Source organism: Ambystoma mexicanum, chromosome 1q (assembly GCF_040938575.1).
Source record: "Ambystoma mexicanum isolate Mex_15411 chromosome 1q, UKY_AmexF1_1, whole genome shotgun sequence".
Classification (NCBI taxonomy): Eukaryota; Metazoa; Chordata; class Amphibia; order Caudata; family Ambystomatidae; genus Ambystoma; species Ambystoma mexicanum.
The window spans coordinates 1,231,024,748-1,231,047,273 of NC_090922.1; the positions used below are offsets into that span (position 1 = coordinate 1,231,024,748).

Sequence of the window (22,526 nt, forward strand, 5' to 3'; positions counted from 1 at the left end):
CAGGATGAACAAACAACCCTGCACAATGATACTGATAGCACTAATGTGGGTACGCAGATTTGGTACCCTGCACTCCTTCAACTAGCACTGCAGAAGCCATTTCACCTCCAGCCTCACCCGCATCTGTTGTTTCAGCACAGGGGTGAACTGCTTCACCACAACCGGGCCAGCCTTTCCCTCCGGGGCTGGCTCCTCAGCAGCAAAAATTCCATGACCTCGTCCTAGACCCCGAATGCTGGGGTATACTGCAAGCGGCCAGGGCTCTGTCCACCAGACGGACATATACTAAGAAATGGAAACTGTTCAGAGCCCGGTGTTCAGAAGCTGGCACAGATCCCTTCTTGGCTTTGTGGAACAGATTTGACCTTACCTTCTACATCTAGCAGGGAGTGGTTTGGCAATTTCTTCCATCAAGGTCCATCTCTCGGCTATCTGCGCTTATACCACCAGGCCTCATCAACACTCTCTAGTGGCACACCTGGCGGTCAAACCCTTCATTAAAGGGCTTAAGCACTCTTTTTTCCACAAAGGAGAAATGCTCCTTCCTGGAGTCTTAACACAGTCTTAGCTGCACTAATGAGAGCACCTTATGAACCTATTCACAAGTGTGACCTAAAGTTTTTTTGTGGAAAACAGCCTTCTTAGTGGCTATCATCTCAGCCAGGCGCATCGGGAAGCTACATGCACTGTCCACCGAACCACCTTTCACGTTCTTTCACAAGGACAGGGTCATTCTTCTACCTCCCCCTAAATTAATTCCTAAGGTCATATCTGAATCCATCTTGGCGTAAAGAATTGTTTTGCCCACTTTCTTTGGCAATCACACAACTGCAGCGGAACAGACGCTACATTCACTAGATGTGGCGAGGACACTCAAATTCTACGTTCAGAGAACAAGAGAATTCAGGACTTCAACAGCACTTTTTGTCGCCTTTGCAGGACGAACCAAGGGTCAATGCATAACAAAACGTTAAAAAAATGCACGCTGGGTTTCCAGTTGCATTACCCACTGTCACCAATCAGAAATAACCCTCTGCCAGCTATGCCCACGGTGCACTCCACCAGAGCGAGAGCGGCCTCAACAGCGTTCTAGGCAGGAGTGTCTTTGAAGGACATCTGCCGGGCGGCCACCTGGCGTACCCTCCACACGTTTGCCCGGTATTACTGCTTCGAAGAAGACCGCAGAAGGAATCAGCGGTAGAACAAGCAGTGCTTCAGCACTTATTCACTGACGGTAGGAGCAGCCTTTTGGTCCTTAACTTTAACTTTTGTTTGTTCCTACCATCCCTCTACAAGGCATAAAATAAGCAGTGTTGCATAGCAATTTGCTATTTAATTCTGTCGGTTTGCTAATTAAATTGACACTTGCGTAGCAAATTTAGCTATTTAAATTGCCCTTTTCAATAAAAGCACTGCTCACCCTGAATTCCTCTCTGGCTATCAAGGCTCGCCACCCTCTTCTCTGTTCACTGCAAGTTCAAAAGGGCTATTGGAGAGAGAGAGTGTAATAGTAATCATCTCCTTCACTCTTAAGTACCAAAGGCCTTTGGAGTACCAAAGGAGTGCTAGGCAAGATTTTATTTCTTTTGCAAATAATTGATAACCAGAAGTAATCTGGATGATAATTATACTACGCAAACTATATCCTCTTTGGTAAAGACCAGTATGTGTAACTTTTTTAAAAACAGTCATGCCATTCCATACCTAACAATTGTAAATTGTTGCATAATCAATAACTACAGTATTGCTTCTGTAAAACACTACATTGTCTCCATGGTTTACAGTAACATTTAGGTTAGTGTGTCTAAATCTTAGTGTCATTTAGATTTTTCTTGTTGTTAAAGATGCATTTTGAAAATGTACATGATCACACGGCCAACTGCTTTTAATGGCAAATGTAGTTAATGACCCGCTGGTTGCATTTATCTGTGCAACTGGAGCTCAACACATTAGCAGTTTCATACCAGTTACCCTGAAAGTGAGATTGCAGCAAACTACAATATTTCATCTAGCCTGACAAGTTATCTGCCTGCTTTGCCATCTACTCTGCTTAGTCTCTTACACTTTCTTTTTTCTTACATAATGAATACACAAAGCTAACTAGATGTTTATGGGGGGGCGTGGCTAACGAGCCATGGAGTAGGACGTGGCATCTTGAGGAGCTCCTGCAGATTCAGAATCGATCTGTGCAAAAACATGACAAATGTCGCCTAAGAACGCTGAAATTGCAGGCATGTGTGTCGGAAGATGGGCGTTACGTTAGCTGAAGCTTGCGAGTGAATCGGGACGTGGATTTGTGTGCTACGGCTCCTTCGCGATTGCGGCCGCACACAGACAAAAGAAAGAATATGGCAGACCCGAACAACAAAGGGACCGAACAAAGGAACCGCTGACACAGAGGAATTCTGCATAGACCTGTGCGGCAGATGAGCCGAGGCTGAGTGCCACACATCAAGCATTTGGACAGAACGCTGAAGTCAGTTCAGCCACACGGAAACAGAATTGAGGTCTGCCAGAGAGAATCGTGATCCATGCACTCCAGGAAGCAGTCAGAGAGGCCCGATTTCAAACCGTAGATCAGACCAGAAAGGAACACGGATCTGCGACCCGCAGAGGACAATGCCAGCAGCGGCCGGGTGTGCGCACCGAAGTAAGGCACACAGAAATGTAAAAGGATCATATTGGAAGCTGATGCTTGCTCAGACAGGCGGCGCGGATACGAAGGCGGCGCAAGATAAGAAGCGCACTACAAAGGTCGGAAGCAAAGTCCCGAATGACCGGGCTGCGCTCCATAAACATCATACATAAGAAGGGGCTAAATGAGTAGGTAACGAAGTAGCCACTTCGTGAAACAGTTTTGTAACAACACGCGAACGGAACGCAAGCGTGGAAGGCAAAGCGGACGTGCACAAATACGTTCTGAGAAGGCTGACAAAACCGGGGGACCCCTCCTGAACACACTGGCAGCGCTTCATGGGAACAAGTGAATGCTGCAAGGAGAAAGGTGACACGAAGTTGACCAACACAAGAGAAACATTGCAACAGACATGAGAGGGTGGTACAAAAGCAGGATGGAAGACAGAGGTGCTCAATGAGGGCAACGGAGACTAACAGGAACAGGAGCAGGGGGATAAAGGAAAATTAAACCAAATACTGCAGTGAGAAGGCAAATAAAAATGGCCACCGGCAAGATTGAGATGTGGTGTGGCAGGTGTATTGCTTAAGCACACCAAAGTGTTGCAGGCTGGTGACGGAGCTGCAGATCACAAGCATTGAGAAACTGGCAGTCACAAAGCACCTGTAGCTGACGCACCTGGGGCCCAGCAGAGTCAAAGTAGGGCACGTGGGAGAACACAACCCATTCCTTTGGCTAAAGAAATAGTGCTGGGACGCTATTGGAGCAATTCCCCCTGGGCCCAAGTGCTAACAGTAGTCTGCCCCTGACGGGGCTAGGAATCATAAGTGAGGGGACTCACCCACAAATCCAGCGGCAGCAAAATGTCCAACAAGCCTCCAAGACTGAAGAGCAAACAGCATACACTGGACGAATACGCTAGGACACTCCTGGCCCGGAAGGCGCTAGGAGCAAAGACAAAGCACTAGCTGGAGGTAGGGCTGCCATGAGTACGAACCAGGAGGTTCTTGCAGCGATTGCCAATTTGAAGGTGGCTTGGGAGACCAAGCTTGAACTGGCTGTGACGGAATTAAAAACAGCGCTGGACCTCAAGGTTGGGGCGGTGCAGGAGGAAGGGAACCTGCTCAGACAAGATGTCAGGACACTGGCAGAGCGCACGGAGAACCTTGAGAAAGAGGCGGGCCCGACCGCAGCAGACTGTGCCACACACAAATTGCAGCTGCATGCCCTGGTGCAACGTGTGGGCAACCTGGAAAGCAGGGCAGAGGAGGCGGAAGGACGCGCCCAGAGAAATAATATCCGTATAGTTGGACTGCCTGAGGGAGCCGAAAGTCCAAATCCTACAGAGTTTATTGAGACTATGCTGATGCAGGAGATCACTGGAGGAGCCTTATCCCAGAGATTTGCGGTAGAAACGGCGCATAGAGCCCTGACGAGGAGGCCGCCACCGGGTAATCCGCCTAGGCCGATGATCGCTAAGATCCTCAATTATCGAGATCGAGAAAGAATCCTTGAATATTTTCGCAAGGGCAGAACAATAAAAGGAGGGGCAGCAGATATAACTGCCTACCCGGATTACACCCTGCAGGTGCAACGGAGCCGTATGAACTTTGGGTCTGTGAAGAGGAGGCTGCGAGAAGCGGGCCACAAGTATATGTTGCTCTACCCGGCAAGGCTGAAAGTTTTTCACAAAAACAAAACCTTGTTCTTTGATGCTCCGGAAGACGCCATGGGATGGCTCGACACGCAGGGCTGCCCCCAGGAGCCGGACATCCAGACAGGAGATGGAGGAAGTAGAGACAAGTAATGTATAGAGGGGGCACCTGGAGGTGTGGGGACTTAAGACTATGGGACTTGATTATAGTCATTGGCGCAACTCGATAGTGGGCATGTTTAGTGAGCACTAAGAATATTGCTTGGTAAAGGAGCCTCTGGATGCTAGTCTTTCTAACCCCATTTAGAGTTTAGTTAGGCCACTGATAGTGTGGTGACACCCTGCTGGGTTCTTAGCTTGGGATTCCGAGGTAGGACCAAACGCAGGGACGCCTGAGATCCAGGGATGGAGCTGGGCAGTTGTTGGGGTTAGGGTAGGAGGGTTAGGGAGGGGCTGGTGTAGATGTTGGGGAAGGGTTGGGAGGTGGGAGGGGCGGTGGGGAGTTCGGGGTGTTTTTAGTTGAGGGGTGTTTGAAATGGGGGAACGAGCCTATACAGACTAGATTGGAACTCAGAGTTAGACTGCACCTGTGGGAGGAGGAATGGTATTCGTATGGCCCATGGGAGACCTGAAAATAGTTACGTGGAACGTACGGGGGCTCAATAGCTATTTAAGGAGGAATAAAGTTATGTTGTACCTGCGTAGGCAAAAAGTAGATATTGCGCTGCTGCAGGAAACCCACCTTACGCGGGAAAGGATGGATACGATTGCCGGGAAGTGGAAGGGAGTGTTGGTGGGCTCATCATACTCTGCTTATGCGAGAGGAGTGCTCATTTAGGTGGCGCCACATGTCCCTTTTCAGCGATTGCAAGTGGTAGCTGGGACAGAAGGGAGGATGATCATACTGAGGGGGTTGGTGGAAAACAGGGAGATAAGTATAGTCAATACGTATGCCCCAAACCAGAACACAGCGGTGTACATTAGAACATTGTGTACTAATCTGAGCGCATGCGTAGGAAGCGCAGTGATCTGGGGTGGGGATTTCAACTGTGTACTGAACTCTAGGGTAGACACGTCAGATGGGAAGATGGACAAACCGACCCCTGCTGCCAAAGCGCTACGGACATTGCTGTGTGACTTTGGCTTGGAAGATGCATGGAGAGTGAGACACCCCCAGGAAAGGCAATACTCACATTATTCTGCCCCACGGCGGTTATCCACAAGGTTGGATTATGTCTTCACTTCATCTGATATGATAGCGGAGATTACACGAATAGAGTACAAAGCTAGGGTCCTGTTGGACCACTCGCCCCTGATTCTCGAATGGCAATATTGCCCCCCGAGAGCGAGGATCCCGACATGGCGGCTACGAGCGGAAGCACTGAGAGACCCCTTCTTTAGGGAGGGCTTGAGGAAGGAGATTGCACATTATTTTGAAACAAATACTGGGAGTGTGAACTCGGCGGGAACACTATGGGCGGCTTTTAAAGTTGTGATGAGGGGAGTAGCCATAGCAAAATCTAAAGGTCTACAAGGCGGGATTTTAGCTGAATTACAGGAGACGGAAGAGAAATTGGAAGAGACTTTAAGGGGCGAAGATGATACAGCACAGAAGCTAGAATTGACACTCAGGCTACAGCAAAAATGCACAGAATATTGGGATAGATTATGTAACCTCAATTACAAAAAATATGTAGAGAGACAGCATGCGGGAGGTGATAAACCGGGGAGACTTTTGGCATGGTTATATAAGAACGAGACCCCAAGAGTCACAATTAGGACCATAGAGAAGGAAAACGGGAGTGCAGTAGACACCCAAGAGGGAGTTAATCAGGCATTTTTGGACTATTACAAGACATTGTATGGGGACGATGGTGAGAGTAGTCACGTTATGATGGTAGAAATGCTGGAGGACATAGGGTTGCCCAAGATAAGTGAGGAAGAGAGAGAGGAACTAGATGCACCAATTACCTTAGAAGAACTAGGGGAGGTGGTGAGGCAGTTGCCTACTAGCAAAACTCCGGGGACAGATGGACTCCCAAGTGAGTTTTACAAAGTATATATGGAAGAGGTACTTCCCCCGCTGCTAGAAATGTTCAATGAAGCGTTTGAGACGGGAAGCTTACCAGAGTCATTGAGAGAGGCCATCATAATTCCGCTTCCCAAACCTAATAAGCCTGGGCACAGCTGTGGCTCCTATAGACCCTTGACGATGTTGAATCAAGACAGTAAGATATTGACTGCTGTCTTAGCAAATAGACTGAAGAAGGTTATTGGCAAACTAATACACCCGGATCAAACGGGCTATGTTCCAAACAGAAATATTACAAATAACCATAGACGACTTCAAAGAATTATTGAGAGCGGCAGCGACAATGATGATGAAATGGCAATTGTGTCCTTGGACGCGATTAAGGCCTTCGATTCAGTTAAATGGCCATGGCTGCTTGCAGCCCTGGAATGCTACGGGTTGGGGCCGGGATATTTAAGGTGGGCCAAAATATTATATATTGAACCGCTGGCTAGGGTTAAGACAGGATTAAGACAGGATCGGTGATATCGGGAAGGTGGCAGCTCAGCAGGGGCACCAGGCAAGGTTGTTAATGGTCTCCAATGCTCTACATATTGGCCCTGGAACCCCTAGCAATATACTTGAGACAGCAATATGACACCATAGGCATTGAGGTGAAAGGGGAGCGACATCTGATCTCTCTATATGCATAGGACAACCTCCAGTACATATTAGAAGTGATGCAGAGTTACGCTAAGTTATCCGGTATAGCGGTGAACCCCCAGAAGTCCAGTATGTTCCCATTAGGGGGGTACATAGGGATTCCACCCGAGAGATTGCCTGTATTACAAGTACCATGGGCGGTTAGCACATTTCGGTACTTGGGGATAAACATATACCACCCTGTGGAAGAGGAGCATAGGCGCAATACAGAAGTAGCCCTTGGAAAAATTGAATGCAATTCTGGGCAAGGTTGCCCTTGGCGATGATGGGGCGGGGAGCAATGCTGAAGATGGTAGTTCTGCCAAGGCTTTTACACTACTTTGCGAATATACCGTACCTGATTCCCAAGAAGTTCTTCACCAAACTGAATAGCATGTGTAGGGATTTTTAATGGTGCGGCACGCGAAATAGAGTTGCACTGTGGAAATTACAGAATTTTCATGACAGAGGAGGGATAACATTGCCTAACTATGAGGTGTATTACGTGGCAAGCCAGTTGCAATATGTTGCCAAATGGCTCTCTGACGAAGAGACCTCGGAATCTAGGTTATTCGGGCACGATTGTGCACCATTTTACCTGAAAGAGATGATGTGGGTGCCCAGGGCGAAAATGATGGGGCGCCCTAAAATGATGCTACTGGGGTGGAGGATGTGGCGTAGGGCATGCCAGATGATGGAGAACCCGTCCCCATGCTCTCCGCAGGTACCACTGGTTGCATTACCAGGGGAAGATGTGCAGCTGCGAATGACAATCAGGAACCACTGGGAACCTGTTGGGGTGGCGACGATGGGTGACATTTGGCGGGAAGGCTCTAGTATTGCTTTTGAGGGGCTGCGGGAAGAAACTGGGTTGCACGAGGGCCAATATATTACACATTATAGAATGGTGCAGAGGATTAAGAAAATATGGTCTGAAACTGTGCTGGAGGATGAACCAGATGCCACTATAGACTTGATATACGACATAGCAGAAGGGGGGCCACGAGATTTCCAGAATATATGAAATGCTGATATTCAAAGTGGGGAAGGAGGTCACGCAGTTGAGGCTGGATTGGGAAATGGAAGTCGGAGCCCCGATGGAGGATGGGATGTGGGAACGGGCACAGGGATATCATAAGAAGGTGTCCAGAAATGCGAGACTGAAACAGATTCAACTGTATATAACTCATAGGGCATACATGACACCTTGGAGGATATCAAGGTTTGAGAACGCAGGACGGCAGGCATTCCCCAAGTGTGATGAGGAGAACGCGGGCATGGTGCATATGTTCTGGTCAAGCCCGGTCATAGAACGCTTTTGGAGCGAAGTGAAAAGGAAACTGGAAAAAAAGGGGGTCAAGCTTGTAGTGGACACAGTGTGGGCCTGTTTGTTGGGAGGGTTCCCAAGATCGCAGAAGCTCAAGCATGCGAGTAAACTGAAGGATCTGGCTTATGTGCTGGCGAAAAGGAGAATTACCATGGGATGGAAGACATGCCACATGCCAAATGTGGAGGTGTGGTGGAGAGATTTGCAAAAATGGGCGGAAGCGGAAACCATGGTGTGGCAAGAAGTGAGCAACGCAGGGGGGGGGAGGATGAGACTGAGTCCCTGATGGCCTGGAAATCATTGATAGCCGAGCTGTTTGGGTCAATAAGAGACCCGGCAGAACCTGAAGAGGGGGAGACCGTACCACAGGATTCAGAAACAGAATGTTTCAAGTAATAGACTCATAAAGGGGGGTGGGAGAAGGGAAGTAATGGCTAGCAGTTAAGAAAGCGCAATTAAACTGTTGAAATGCGCACTGTTTGTTTGGTTTGTATTGTTTGGTTTTGTTTATAACTCAATAAAATGTTTAAAAAAAAAAACTAGATGTTTATGTAAACGAATGATTAATAGTTCGATCCAGAATGTACATCGACACATCCACTGCAATACCACTCACTTTGCTCTGTGATATTATGATTGCATTATATATTAGCATCTGTGGGATAGAGCTGGCCAAACTGTTTTCAGAGCCTTTTTATCATATCTATTTATTTGTGTCCATTGGTGCTGCTAACCCTGTACATTTTACAGGCAATAAGGCAGAGCCAGCAAAGTCCACTTATGTAGATTTTATGAAGGGTGAGTACCATTTGTAGAAGATGTTTGAAACTTGTATGTAACACTTACTTTTTTGCCATAAATGTCAAATACGTTTCACTGTGCATAGCTGCAGCATTGTGCAAAACATAAAGTGGGTTTGTGTTGACATGTACCATTTTACAGAAAGCGCATTTACATTTTTTTGTCACCTGCTGCTATGGGTAGTGTGCATTTCTTTTAGGTTGAATAGGCAAATTAATCAACATACAGGTCTAGTGGAATTTTAAAGAATTTGCAAAGCCTGATTCGCCTCACTAATATCTTACTTCAGCGGTACACCAAAATGTGTATTGATGCTATTTATGTTTTGGATGCAAATACCTTCTGGTGACATTCAAAATATTAGTACACCATTGCTAATCAAATGGATGTGTTTGCTAATCAAGAAAATATTAATTTTCAAACTCTGCTAATCAATTTTTGAAAAATAATGTATGCCTTGCTCTGCATGTTTTTTCTGGTAGCCTTACTGTGTATGCTATAGGGATGTTACACAAGATATACATAGTGTGTGCACTTACAGGTGCAACCTTACAGCTATCCGACATGTTAGATGATATTTGACTGCTTGGTATTCTATTTAAGCAAGAATGTGAATCTTTGAAAGATTCAATGCTAGAGAAGTGTTAGTTACTTACCTGTAACTGTATTTCTCCAGCATTTGTATCTTTCATAGATTCACATGCGCCCCCCTCCTCTCCTGGGGAGAGGCTACTCCCTCTCCAGTCAGTCATCTGTTACTAGCCTTCACGGTTCAAAATCTGAAGATGGCTGCCTCGGGTGGAGATTAAGCCCTGCCACCTCATTGGTTGGGGCCTAAAGGGACCAAAGGAGGTGGAGGGACTCCAGAAGGGAAGGACTTCACAGGCCCTATGAGGCTATTTGGGTGTAGTTTTTCTTCCAAAGGAAGACATTTTATATTATTACTTTTAATATTTATTTTACCGGGGATTCCCAGTCTGACGACGGAGAATATTTAAGCATGTGAATCTGTGAATGATACCAATGCTGGAGAAATGCAGTTGCAGGTAAGTAACTAAGACTTCCACATTGCAATCATGTAGTGCAAGCTGGGCCCAGGTCCTTGTTGTTCCAGTTGTTAAAAGGCTGTTCAGCGCACTCCTCTTGGCTATTACATGCAAATGTGCCCAAGATCACAAACACAGCACTCTGGCTAGTAGTGCTGTGGAATTCAGAAGACCTCTTGTAGGTGGTTTCACTAGCAAAACACATTTGTTTAAATAATGTTATCTGATACATTTGTTATTAAGGCCTTCTGCAAACCCCTCCTTTTTTTCTTACCATTTGACCTCTTGATTATAAAGGAAGACCATTTACAGACACGAACTTCTGCTGCATTGTGAGTAACATGGAATTAAGCCATGTCTAATTCAATACATCTCCTGTATCCTTACATTTATTTGGTACCTATTCATACTTTGTGTATGCCGAGTATCTCAAGACCCATGATCCTATTTCTTTGTTTTTCCCTAGATGCAGGTGGGCAGTTAAACCCTTTGGAATCCCGACTTGACAGCAGAGAGCAGACACTGAAAATTAAGATGGATAAGTACGTCTATTTACTGCAGTACTTGATGGTACATGTAGTCAACATGCATTGTTGAAAATGAAGTTCAAGAAACCTGGTCAGCAATGATGCTTCAAATGTGCAAAACTAAAGAAACTTCTGGGGAAAAGGCAATTGTACGAAATAAACACACTTGCACAGATGGGGCAGAAAACAGTCCTAGTTATGGAGAGTGTTAAATGGTGCTTATTAAACTTGTGTGACCCCTAGAGCCATCCCCCTCTCTCTCTATTCTCCCTTGGGGTTTCCTCCCTAGCCCAGGTGTCTGTAACCCCTAGTTAGTGCTATCGAACAGTAACGCCTAGTGTCTATGTTCTGTCTTAAAATAATGAGGATTCCCTACAAGCAGGCTCTTTGACTCCCTCTGGGACATCCTAACGTTCCCTACTCTAACCAAGGGTTAGTCTTCTAATTGGAAATTGGGGTTGTGCCTTACACTTACTCTGTTGGATTTGGCTTGGTTCACCTCATGCCCACGCTTACCACTGTAAGGAACTCATGGTGGCAACAGTAAAGACAGACACAAGTGATTATAGTGCAAGGGTGTTTATTGAACTTTATAATGAGTGAGTTAAATGCCTAATCTAAATCTAAAATAGGAGCAAGCTACGACCATCACATAATAAGGCAGTCCTAGTGGCATCTTGTCAAATAAAAAGGGCCTATACTAAAACTATTGCCAATCCTTAATACTAAATTACAGTGTGGGATACTGTTCACCAGAAAAGAAAGAAGTGTTCACCAAATGATAAGTCAGGATGGTATGTCTGGGTCTTCCTTCCCCACGTTTGAAGCACTGGACAAGCACGGGACTCTCAAGCACAGCACAATCCTTGGCCTTGGTATCCTTCTTGCAAAAGTCTCTTGCCTTAGAAGGCCTGTGATGTTTCACAATGACAAACAAATAAAGTTCTCTCAGTGATCTTGCACCTTGGGTGATTGCTCTTCCCCCCACGATCTCCCTCCGTCAGGCTCGATCCTTCCCGCAATTTGGGCCTCTCTCCATCAGGTTCATTACAGCCTCTCTTTAACACAGTTCAGGTATTTTAACACAGTTCATGCATTGATCATTTTCATCAGAAAGCAAGGTTTTCCTTCTCCTCTCTTTCTTTCGGCATCCATCTGTTGGGTACACACTTGACACAATTAACAGTTCACAATCTTGTCGGAAATGGGGGTTCCCTTCACCTAACTTTCTTTCGGCATCTCTCTGTTGGGTTCACGTTTGCCTGTATTAAAAAAGACTCCTGTGTTGCATTCGCATGTCGGTGGGGTGATGGTTTTTCACCATTGGATCCCCCTCCGACCCTTCTCGAATGTTCGCCTCCCTCCGGCGGGTTCACTATGGCTTTTTGTCAACTTAATTTCACTTCTGGCATTCACAAACCTTAATGTCCTTTTTAAACAGTTCACTGTGGACATCCCTCTGTCGGCTTGATCTTTGTCAACACACTGGTCATGGGGACTTTAGTCTTCGCCCCTTTCCATCGGCAATGGATCAAAGACTTTCAACTGTACAAGGGATTTGGTGCAACTCTTGTAGGGTCACTCTTGATGCCTTGCGCCACCGTTTACTGGCCCTTCTGGTTCTTGTAGTTTCAAAACAGTTCCCGCTCAGGGCCTTTCGAATGAGCGCCCACGTGGTGCCGGACCCCTCTGCACCTGGACCTCAACTAGAATTTCTTTCAAATTCAAACAAAAACACAATGTCTGTCTCTTGCAAATTCCTTGCTTTCAAAATGTTGCTACTTGCAACCCCGCGTTCAGCACAGTTCGGCCTGCTATCAGGTTCCTCCGACTCACCGGCTGTGCTGTACCCGTTGGCTTCTTTGATCTTTGTAGTCAAGGAGAGTACCACGGTAGCCGGCTTGCCTCTCCGCCTGCTTTATCAATGCGGGAGGCCCCTGTGTACCGTTGTCGTCTGCTGCTTCATATGCCAGCTGTCACTCCCGGGCTTATGATTCCCCTTTCAAAAGCTTTGCGGGTCTGAGTTGAAAATGGATAGGGTAACTTCCACTTTGTCGTCCTTCCGGGTCTCACTGCTTTCCTTCTCCTTTTGAACTGCTGGTTTGGTGTAGCTGTCTCCTCGTGCGTTCGGCCTTGCTCGAAGTGTGCTCTCATACTCCACCTTTTATCCCTGTGGGGAAGGTAATGGGCCATCAGGTGTGTTATTGTGGTTATTGTCAATTGGCTGACTCTGCCTGACCCGTGTGTTGGGACATGTCAGGTAAACGGCTCTGGTGTTAGTATGTTGTCTATTACAGTGTAAGAAAGTGTTTGTGTGGGAAAGGTGGAAGAGCTTCAAAATATCCTACAGGGTAGGATGGGGAAAAGTTTTACCAGGGAGGGGATACTGCGTCTCAACCCTCAGTGTCTCACTTCCACTCCCCGAACACCCCCTCGCCCAGTTGATCCTCCCCCACTGGTCCACCCCCAGGAACTGGATCCAATAGCGATGGCCGTGTCCTGACCACCTGGACGACAGATCCCTGGGGACTAGTAAGTGAGACACCCTTGGGTTTCTTACACCACCTTCCTTCTACTTGTTCACCTACCCCTTCTCTCACTACTCCCTCCACTTTGCTGTCCCTCTGTTTTCTCCTCCTTCTCTCACCTCCACCTTTTGATGTTACCTCTCCTACGTCACTTCACTTCTCCTCCCACTATTTCTTTTGATTATTTATTTAACATTTACAGAGCACCTTAGGCCCGCACAAATAAAAGGGATGAATAAAAACAGAACAGATGGGTAAAAACGGGAATAGAATATGATAAACACAACGTAAAATGAAAGACAATAAAACCAGAAACACAAATTATCACACTAGGGAACATTAAAATCAAAGGAGATAAAAATACCAAAGCAGCAGACCAACATTGTCAATGCAGTAAAATTCAAAAATGGAGGTGAAGTATCCTGAATGAACCGCAGGAGACAGCCAAGTTGATTTCTGCATAAGTATTTATTATCAAAGCTGGCCCTCCTGTTCAGAATGTTTCTTGAACACTCACAGAATCTTTATTTATACCTCTGAGCATGAAATGTTGTATGATTATGGGGTGGCTGGGACACCTGGCATTATGTTATGATGCCAGCTTCTAAGAATCTAGCAGCCTCTAAAAAAGTGAACATTAGAAAGATGGCTTCGGCCGTAACATGTTTACAAATGTTGTTAAACAGTAGTAATAACAATAACACGTTTGTCTACAGTTTGTTTTGATGTATAACGAATACAACTTTATAACAGCCTTTGTATGTACATAATATACATTTATTTGCAATGCAATAAATAAACTAAGAGGCAGTTATGAACCTAGGTAAAAAAGGGGGTTTTCAGAGCCTTCTTAAACACAACCAGGGACGACTCAAGTGCTAAGTGACAGGGTAGGCCGGCGGTTCCAAAGATCGGGAGCCAGAAAGTTGAAATAGTTTACCTGCTCTCTCCAATTTACAACGTGGCACCAAAAGAGTTATGTGGTACCAACAGAGTTCAGGTGGCTAGACTTAAGATTCCTTACATGTTGCATCCTTGACAGCCTCTGCTTTAGATAGCTGGGACTCTTTCCTTACAAACATTTGTGGGTAATAGTGAGGAGTCTGAACTTAATCCGCTCCCTCACTGGTAACTAGTGTAAAGCTTGTCTGGCCTCTGTAAAATGATTGTGCTGCTTCAGGCAGGCTACTATCCTCACTGCATTATTATGGATTACTTGCTGTCTTGCGAGGTTCTACTGACTTGAACCCCCCAATAAACTGGCACAGTGATCCAGTCATGCACCTTTAATGGCCCGAGCCAATGTAGCAGCATTAGTCTCTGATACAGATGGGTGAATTTTGGCCAGTAACCTGAGGTTATGCAGTGGTGGAACATACCGAGTTAACTTGGTATTTCATGGATAAAGTAGCATCCAGCCAAAACCCTAATGTTTTAACCTTGGACAACACCTCTAGATGGCAGGCAGCTATAGTCAAAGTTGTATATGCAGCCCTTTGGCATGTACCTACACGCAGTAATTCAGTTTTTGCTTAATTAGGACCCAGCGCGGCAAAAACCAGAGAACTTACCTGTACTGCATGGTAATCCCAAGCATGAAACGGCGTGCAGCTCGCTCCGGTCCCGACATGACAATTTAATTTCAGAATGGCTGTCATGGAACGGGAGACGGAACCACGGGAAGTCCCTTCTCCCCTTCCATGGCTGGCATTTTGTTTACTTTTTTTTTTCAATTTACTTCTATGGCCACTACGGAAAGAGAAAACTGACTACATTTTCTGTCCGTGGCGGGCCTTTTTTAACTTTTTTTTCCACAGCCGCAAAATGTCTCGCAGCCGGAAAAATAATCCATTAGTACCCCAGTCTAATGGGCCTGGGGTACTAATGGTAATAAGCCCTGAGACTGCGGGCCATCACGGCATAAGGTAATGCCCCTGGGGCCTTCGTTAAGGCCCTCGCTATGCTTGGGCCTGTAACTATGGGCCCCGGGGGCATTACCTTATGCCGTGATGGCCCGCAGTCTCAGGGCTTTTTGCCATATTAAGCACCAATCCATTTTGTACCATACAGTGCTGTATCAGATCAAAAGTAGTATTAATCATTGCAACATCGGCATTGTAGTCTCCTGACAATTTTAACATTATCTGGGAATCAACAGCATAACTGGTGTAAAAAAAAAACCCTGCAGCATCCAGCCTTGAGAATAAGGGCTTCATGTAAATATTCTCACTCCCTGGGTAACAAAGCTTGTTAATTGCTCCTTCGCTGAGGGTAGCGTACCTTTATTCTTATAGGAGGCCTGGGTGACCCCCTTGCTAAAAAAGGATTCCCTGGATCCCTTTATTCTGAGCAATTATCGTCCGATTACCAACGTACCCTTCTTGCTAAAAATTGTGGGCAAGGTGGCACACCTTCAATTCCAAATGTTCTTGGAGGATAAGGATACTTTATTGTCCTGTCAATCCAGCTTTAGGAAATGGCACGGTACTGAGACCACCATGCTTGACTTGCAGACTTTACTGAACATGGACCAGGGTCAATTATCCATCCTTATGCTGTTAGATATTTCGTAAGCTTTTGACCTTGTAGACCATGGTTTACTCAAAGGCAGACTACAGTCCCTTGCTGGATGTTCCCCAAAAGCTGCCAGCTGGATTGCATCTTTCCTCAGTAAATATAGGTGAAATTTGCTCAGACCACTCTCCTGTCGCCTTTTGGGTGCCTCAGGGATCGTGCATCTCGCCCACCTGTTCAATGTTTATTTAATACCTTTACTGCTCTTGCTACTCAGCATCGGTCTCCACGTGGCTAACTATGCTGACGACTAACAACAATGAGAGACAAGCAAAGTAATTTAAAGACGCCGGTTCCACAATCCTATGAAAGCCTTGTGGACAATATTGAACAAAAAAGGAACCAGCCGTCTCTCTCCTCATGGAGCTCTACCTATCCTCCCACTCCCGGTCCATGGACCAAATAAGGACCGAGTCTAAGGTTTTTGAGAAAATAAGTGTAACAAAATACTAATTTATTTAAATACAATATGCAATTATCTTTAAAATGAAATCAGAGCATTGTAAAAAAGTGTAAAACAGTGCACTTTTACTAAAACATCAAACAAAACCACAATACATACTCTAAATCAGTTTCAAATGAAAATGAAAAACTGATAAAAAACAACACCAACCTGCCTAAGTGTCACCTATACACTCAACAAAAAGGCTCCTGGTAATTAGCGTACCCTGGGCCACCTACCCTCAGGGAAGAAAAGCGTTCATTATACAAAATTCACTGAACCAAAAAATCTGGCCGTGCCTCTGGTGGGAAATCGTCAAGTGCCTTACTGCCAATCGCATGTATCAAAGCTCCATGCAGAAACAATAATAGAAACACCAAAACAACAGGTCACCTTAATTACCTCATATCTGCATAGTAGTGCTGATTTCATCCACTTCGATGGTAATGTCCAAAAAGTCTATTTTCTTTCTACTGCATGTGTACGTGAACTTAAGGAACTGATTCCTCTGATTAATCCATTGGAATAATTCTACAAATGATTCTTCTGTGCCATCCCACAAGATGAGAATGTCATCTATAAACCTCCTCCATAAAGCAATCTTGGTAAAAAAGGGTTAGAGAGAGGATAGATGTGTTCCAGCTCAAAGTGTTCAACGTAAAGATTAGCTGCTGTTGGGGCCACAGGAGAGCCCATGGCTGTCCCATGGACTTGATGGTACAATTTACCGTTAAAATAAAAATAATTTTCGGTAAGCGCCATCTCAGCACACCATAGAATAAAACTATTCGGTATCGTACCTGTAGTTCTTTTAGATAGAAGGACTTCTTCGAGGACTTCAAGAGTCTCTTTTTGTGGGATGCATGTGTACAAAGCTATAATATCAAGACTAGCTAATAGTTGAGTATTAGGGTCAAAGTTCATATTTTCAACACAATTAATCGCTTCCGTGGTATCCTGTATATATGAGTACATGGTAAGAACAAAAGGTTTGAGGTACTTATCGGCTAGTTTAGAAAGAGGTTCTAATACAGAGCCGGTGCCAGACACAATAGGGCGACCAGGAGGATTTGTCAATGATTTGTGTATTTTAGGTAAAGTGTAAAATTTCGGGATGGATGGTTGAGATACACATAAGTAATCATGTTCCTGCTTACAAATCCTCTCTCAAAAGCTTTGTCCACTTTGTTGCGTATCAAGGCTGACAATCTCGCAGTGGGATCTATTTCTATGGGAGCATAGAAGGTAGTATCTTCTAGTTGTCTATTGCATTCCGTAATGTATGCTGTTTTGTCTTGAATTACAACTGCTCCACCCTTATCCGCTTTGCGTAACACTATGTTCTTATTGAGAGCCAGACTTTTCACAGCCGCCTTTTCAGCATTACTGAGATTTTGAAATATAGGACCCGGAGGTGTGCTTTCAAGGAGCTTCAAATCTTTCCATACTCTTTTCACGAAGACCACGGCTTCGGGGGTGTGACTAGCTGTAGGAGGGTCAAACGAGGATCCATTCCATAACCCGCTCTCATTGTTTTCTTTGTCGTAGTGTTCATCAGCAAAAAATTGTTTCAGATGGACCTTGCGCAGTAATTGTTCGATTTCCATATGGGTTTGGAAGCTATCGTACTGTGCAGTGGGAACAAACCCCAAGCCCTTATTCAAGATCAATTTTTCCGCAGGTTCCGGTTGATATGTTGACAAGTTGACTAATAGGGATGATTGCTTCTCATTCTCCTCTCGTCGAGGTCCCAAATGTCTTCTCTTGCGCGCTCGTCCAAAAAAGAGACCGAGGGTATGCTGCCCGTGCGTTGTTGTTGTTGTGGCGGTGGTAGTTGTTGTCCTGAAGTGGGCTGATTATAGGGTCCACCCCTTCTTTGAGATCTCCTATTATGATTGTTACCTCGTTGTCGACGACCCGATTTCGATTTATGTAAGGTCTTTGTCCATTACCTCTACTGTACCCTCCTCCGTTGTAACTTCCAGAGCTAAAAGAAGCATTAGCCCTATGTCCATGTTGTCCTTGCTGTGACATATAGGGGGAAATATACCCCTCCTTGGCATATTGAAATGCATTTTCATGGGAAAATTGAGTCAAGTCTTTACGCATCCTAGCAATGCGTTCCTGTGTGCAAAAACCTTTGAACTTGACCATTTCTCGCGTTATTTCGTCTAATCTTCTTTTGTAAGTTTCCAAGGGGACTCATTTTTTAATGGCTTCCTCCATTTTTTCTAGGTCCCCTGTCAGTTTTATGGTCATAGCGCGTGCTGTATCAGTTAACAGAATAACCCAATCTCGCCCGCATTTATTAGCTATGTAGCTCCATTGTAGTACGAAATGTTTGTCATCCAAAAATAAACAGGGTTCATTGCGAACTACCAATCCTTGTGGTAAGGTCCCTGATCTCAAATATTCAATCAGGATGGAACCGTGTAGTTCAGTTCTGATAAGTCTTTTTTTTAGTTGAACTAACTCATCCCAATGGCTTAAATTAGAAATCAAGGGGCCTTCTCCTTCCAAAAAAAGAGAGGCTTGGGCCAGTAGGTCTTCAACATATTTGTTATCGTAACTTTTGGTTTTGTCCGATGCCATTCTCAAAGACTAAACTCACTACCAAGTGTGGGTCAATCCAAAAAATCACCGGAAAGATGGTGTCAGTCTGTGTGCTCAACTCAGTCTATAAAATTCTCAGTCTCAATGGTCCTAAATGTATAATCTATGACCCTCTGGACATAAGTCTCACAGGAAACACCCGCGCTAATACAACTAACAACAACAAGAGACAAGCGGAGTAATTTAAAGACGCCTGTTCCACACTCCTATGAAAGCCTTGTGGACAATATTGAACAAAAAAGGAACCAGCCGTCTCTCTCCTCATGGAGCTCTACCTATCCCACTCCCGGTCCATGGACAAAATAAGGACCGAGTCTAAGGTTTTTGAGAAAATAAATGTAACAAAATACTAATTTATTTAAATACAATATGCAATTATCTTTAAAATGAAATCAGAACATTGTAAAAAAGTGTAAAATATAGTGCACTTTTACTAAAACATCAAACAAAACCACAATACATACTCTAAATCGGTTTCAAATGAAATATGAAAAACTGATAAAAAACAACACCAACCTGCCTAAGTGTCACCTATACACTCAACAAAAAGGCTCCTGTCTATACAAATCTAAACGGAGCAACACACAAAAAATGTATCCCTGGTGTATAGTAACATTTTGGTAGGTAGCACCTCCAAACAACCATTAATCATTGTTTGTTGGAGGTGTGTAATAAATCACATACTTATTGATTGTCTACCCTTTTTTTTTTAAACTGCTACTAGGGTGACCGTAGCAACTAAATTGGCAAATACAAAACGCACCCTACAATTTCAGGTGCTTATATGCCCAACATGTTTTGTTCACAATACAAATGGAAACAAATTGTGAGAACTTCATCAGGGGATCCAAAGCAACTCCCACTATACACAGTTGTTAAACATAATCCAAGACATGTTGAAAAACGTTCACAGAAGCTGAAGTATGTCTCGAAGTACAGGTTGCTTCCAAAAATGAGGACCTTTAGTATATGCAACCCGCTAAATCTGGGAGGGGGACAAGGTGAAGAGCCGGAGAAATAGAAAGGGAGAGAAAGAAAAAAAAGGGGGGGGGAGAGAAAAGAAATCTAGGTTAACAATATACCTCAAATCTACTCACAACGCTGTAACTAACCAATGTGAGACTCACCAAAATCAGTTTTGCCAATGCAAATACTGCTCAATTACGGTGAGGAGGGGAACATCTTCATTATAGATGTTTAAACACAATCTATGGACCAAGAGAAGAAAAACAACAGAGCTGGTGTGAGCACAACACAACCTTTCATTGTTTGTCTGAACTAAATGCAAAAAAACGGACCTCATTGTCGCAACCACAGCAAAACATAAATCCTTGCCATCCGTGTATGGTCAGTTCCTGCTCATGGGTACGTTGGTCTCAGTGACCGAGAGGGTAAAACCCCTCGGCGTTGTCCTGGATTCCGATTTGTTTTTGACACATCAGGTTGCTCTGATCCGGTCTGTGTGTGGGCTGATCACGAAAATTCTCTGGATCATCCGCCCTTTTCTCGCGCAGGAGAACTTAGCCACTTTGGCTTCTGTTCTCATCAATACGCGCTTAGATTATTTCAATAGCCTTCTCAGTGGCTGTGCCCACTCCTCCATATAAGCGTTACGGCAGTGAGGCGTAACCTACACTGGCTCCCGGTAAAGCTGAGAATAAGACACAAGGTTCTGACCCTCACAAATGAATGTGTTACAAACACGGCACCATGTTACTTGAGAACCCGCCTTCAACTTCAGATCTCTGTCCATCCACTCAGGCCCCAGTACCACATGCGGCTGGTTAAACCTAGATTTAAACTGGTAAAGGCGGGTGGTCGCAGTTTTAATGTACAAGGACCCGATCTCTGGAATCTGCTTCTGCCTGAGCTGAAAGCCGTGGATTAACACAGCTAAGTTTAAAAGGGAGCTGAAGACACTCCTGTTTAATCTCGTGGCTGATTAGGGATCTGTGCTAATAGTATTTTGCCCGCACATCTGACTCTAGTTTTGCCCTGGATTCTCCTTCTCGCACCCCCTCTAATGCTATTTGTTTTGGTTGTTTGTCTATGTTGTTTTCTTTGTGCACGCCCTGAAGCATGCGGGCGTGTGGCGCAAAGATGTAAGAATTTTTAAAAATAAATGAAATAAATAAATAATATTGAAGTATTGGGAGAGAAAAGACACCTGTGGAACACTATGTATCAGATCCACGGGTTCGGCAGCTACATCACCATTAAAAACCCTTGCAGTTCTATCAATTAACAATAAGATTCATTATCCAACTTGTTTTGATAAAAAGGCCTCAGATTACATCCTCTTAAACACATTTTTTTAATCTACCAAGTCAAAAGCTGCTGACAAATCCAGTAAAAGCAGCACAGGGATCTGTCCCATATCCATGTTGAGAGAAATGTTAGACTTTAAATCAATGAGCGCTGATTCTGTGCTATGGTGTAAATGAAAACAAGACTGCCTGGATCCTAAAAGATCATCTTCAAGATGGCTTGGATTTCGGGATGTGCCATTTTGTCCAAAAGTTTCAAAAGAAACAGAACATTAGAATCAGGGCAATAATTAGTCGCCATTCCTGGATCCAGAGAAGCTTTTTTGAGTAATGGAATAATCCACGCCATCGCTGATTTAAAAGAAACCTTAATACAATTTGCAGTAGTTGAGGCTAAATTAACAGCGCAGGTTTTAACACCTTTTGCAGGACACATGTCCCCTGGACAGCCGGAGGGTTTAAGATCCAGTAATACCTGAAACACGCCATTTTCAGTAACTTATCTAAACTGAAATAACGGCACTGGGGTTGATGCCGAGTATGATATTGCTCCTGCCTGTCCGAAAGAAGCTTCTTTGCGTCCATTGACATTTTAGGTTTGCTAGTTAACCACTGTTTATCCTTTACGATATATTCTTCCGGATTCACACAAGGCTTCTCTAACTTCTACTCTCCTCCTCTCACTAACTGCTACTCTCCTCCTCCCCCCACTTCTACTCACACGCCCTCCTTCACCCAGTTCCATTTGCTTCACATCCACTCCTTGCATTAACTTCTACTCATTCGCCACACAAACATGCACACCAACATTGCAGAACCACTTTTACTCCTAAACCAATGCCTCTGCTTCTCCAACAGTCTCCTCCGCAACCGTTTCTCCCTCCTGCTGGTCCCTTGGGCCTGCTCCAGCTCCACTGCTGACCTCACCCGAATAACTTACACTTCCTGTTTCACGTCCGCTGCTTAATAATTCCCTCTCTTTGTACTATTTGGACAGCTTTCCCTGGCCATGCCTCCCACTCACAGGATGTCAGCAGAAAGTGTAGAGGAAGCATAGGAATTGTGGGATGTCAGGGTGATTCCAAGATGGTGCGACCCATCTGTATACTGGCACGCCTATCCTGCTCCTCTTACTCTGCACTCTCTACTGTTTGCCCTGCATCAAAGAGTCTTTAGTATTTACCACCCTGGTGTGTTTTCATTTGGCCTAGCAGAGCCTGTCCTTTGAAGCATGGGCACTCTCCCTGCACCCAGGGGCAGATACGTGGAAGGTGACCATTCTTTCCCAAGGAGAACAAAAGGTGTTGCTGGGGATGAGACCAACTAATCTATTTGCGTTGAAACTCCATCACAAAAAGGCAATGCGCAGAAGCCCAGACAGGAAGTTAACTGCCACCAT

The 22,526-nt window shown here is 44.9% G+C and overlaps 1 protein-coding gene across 3 annotated transcripts in view; it reads left to right on the forward strand.

Moving 5' to 3' along the window:
- ITGB3BP (integrin subunit beta 3 binding protein) overlaps nucleotides 1–22,526 on the forward strand; it is a 610,626-nt gene that overhangs the window by 146,406 nt on the left and 441,694 nt on the right. For all 3 annotated transcript variants that reach the window (XM_069642005.1, XM_069642006.1, XM_069642007.1), the window contains exon 4: nucleotides 10,643–10,718. In XM_069642005.1, coding sequence (XP_069498106.1) covers nucleotides 10,643–10,718 — 76 coding nt within the window. The remainder of the gene's footprint in view (nucleotides 1–10,642; nucleotides 10,719–22,526) is intronic.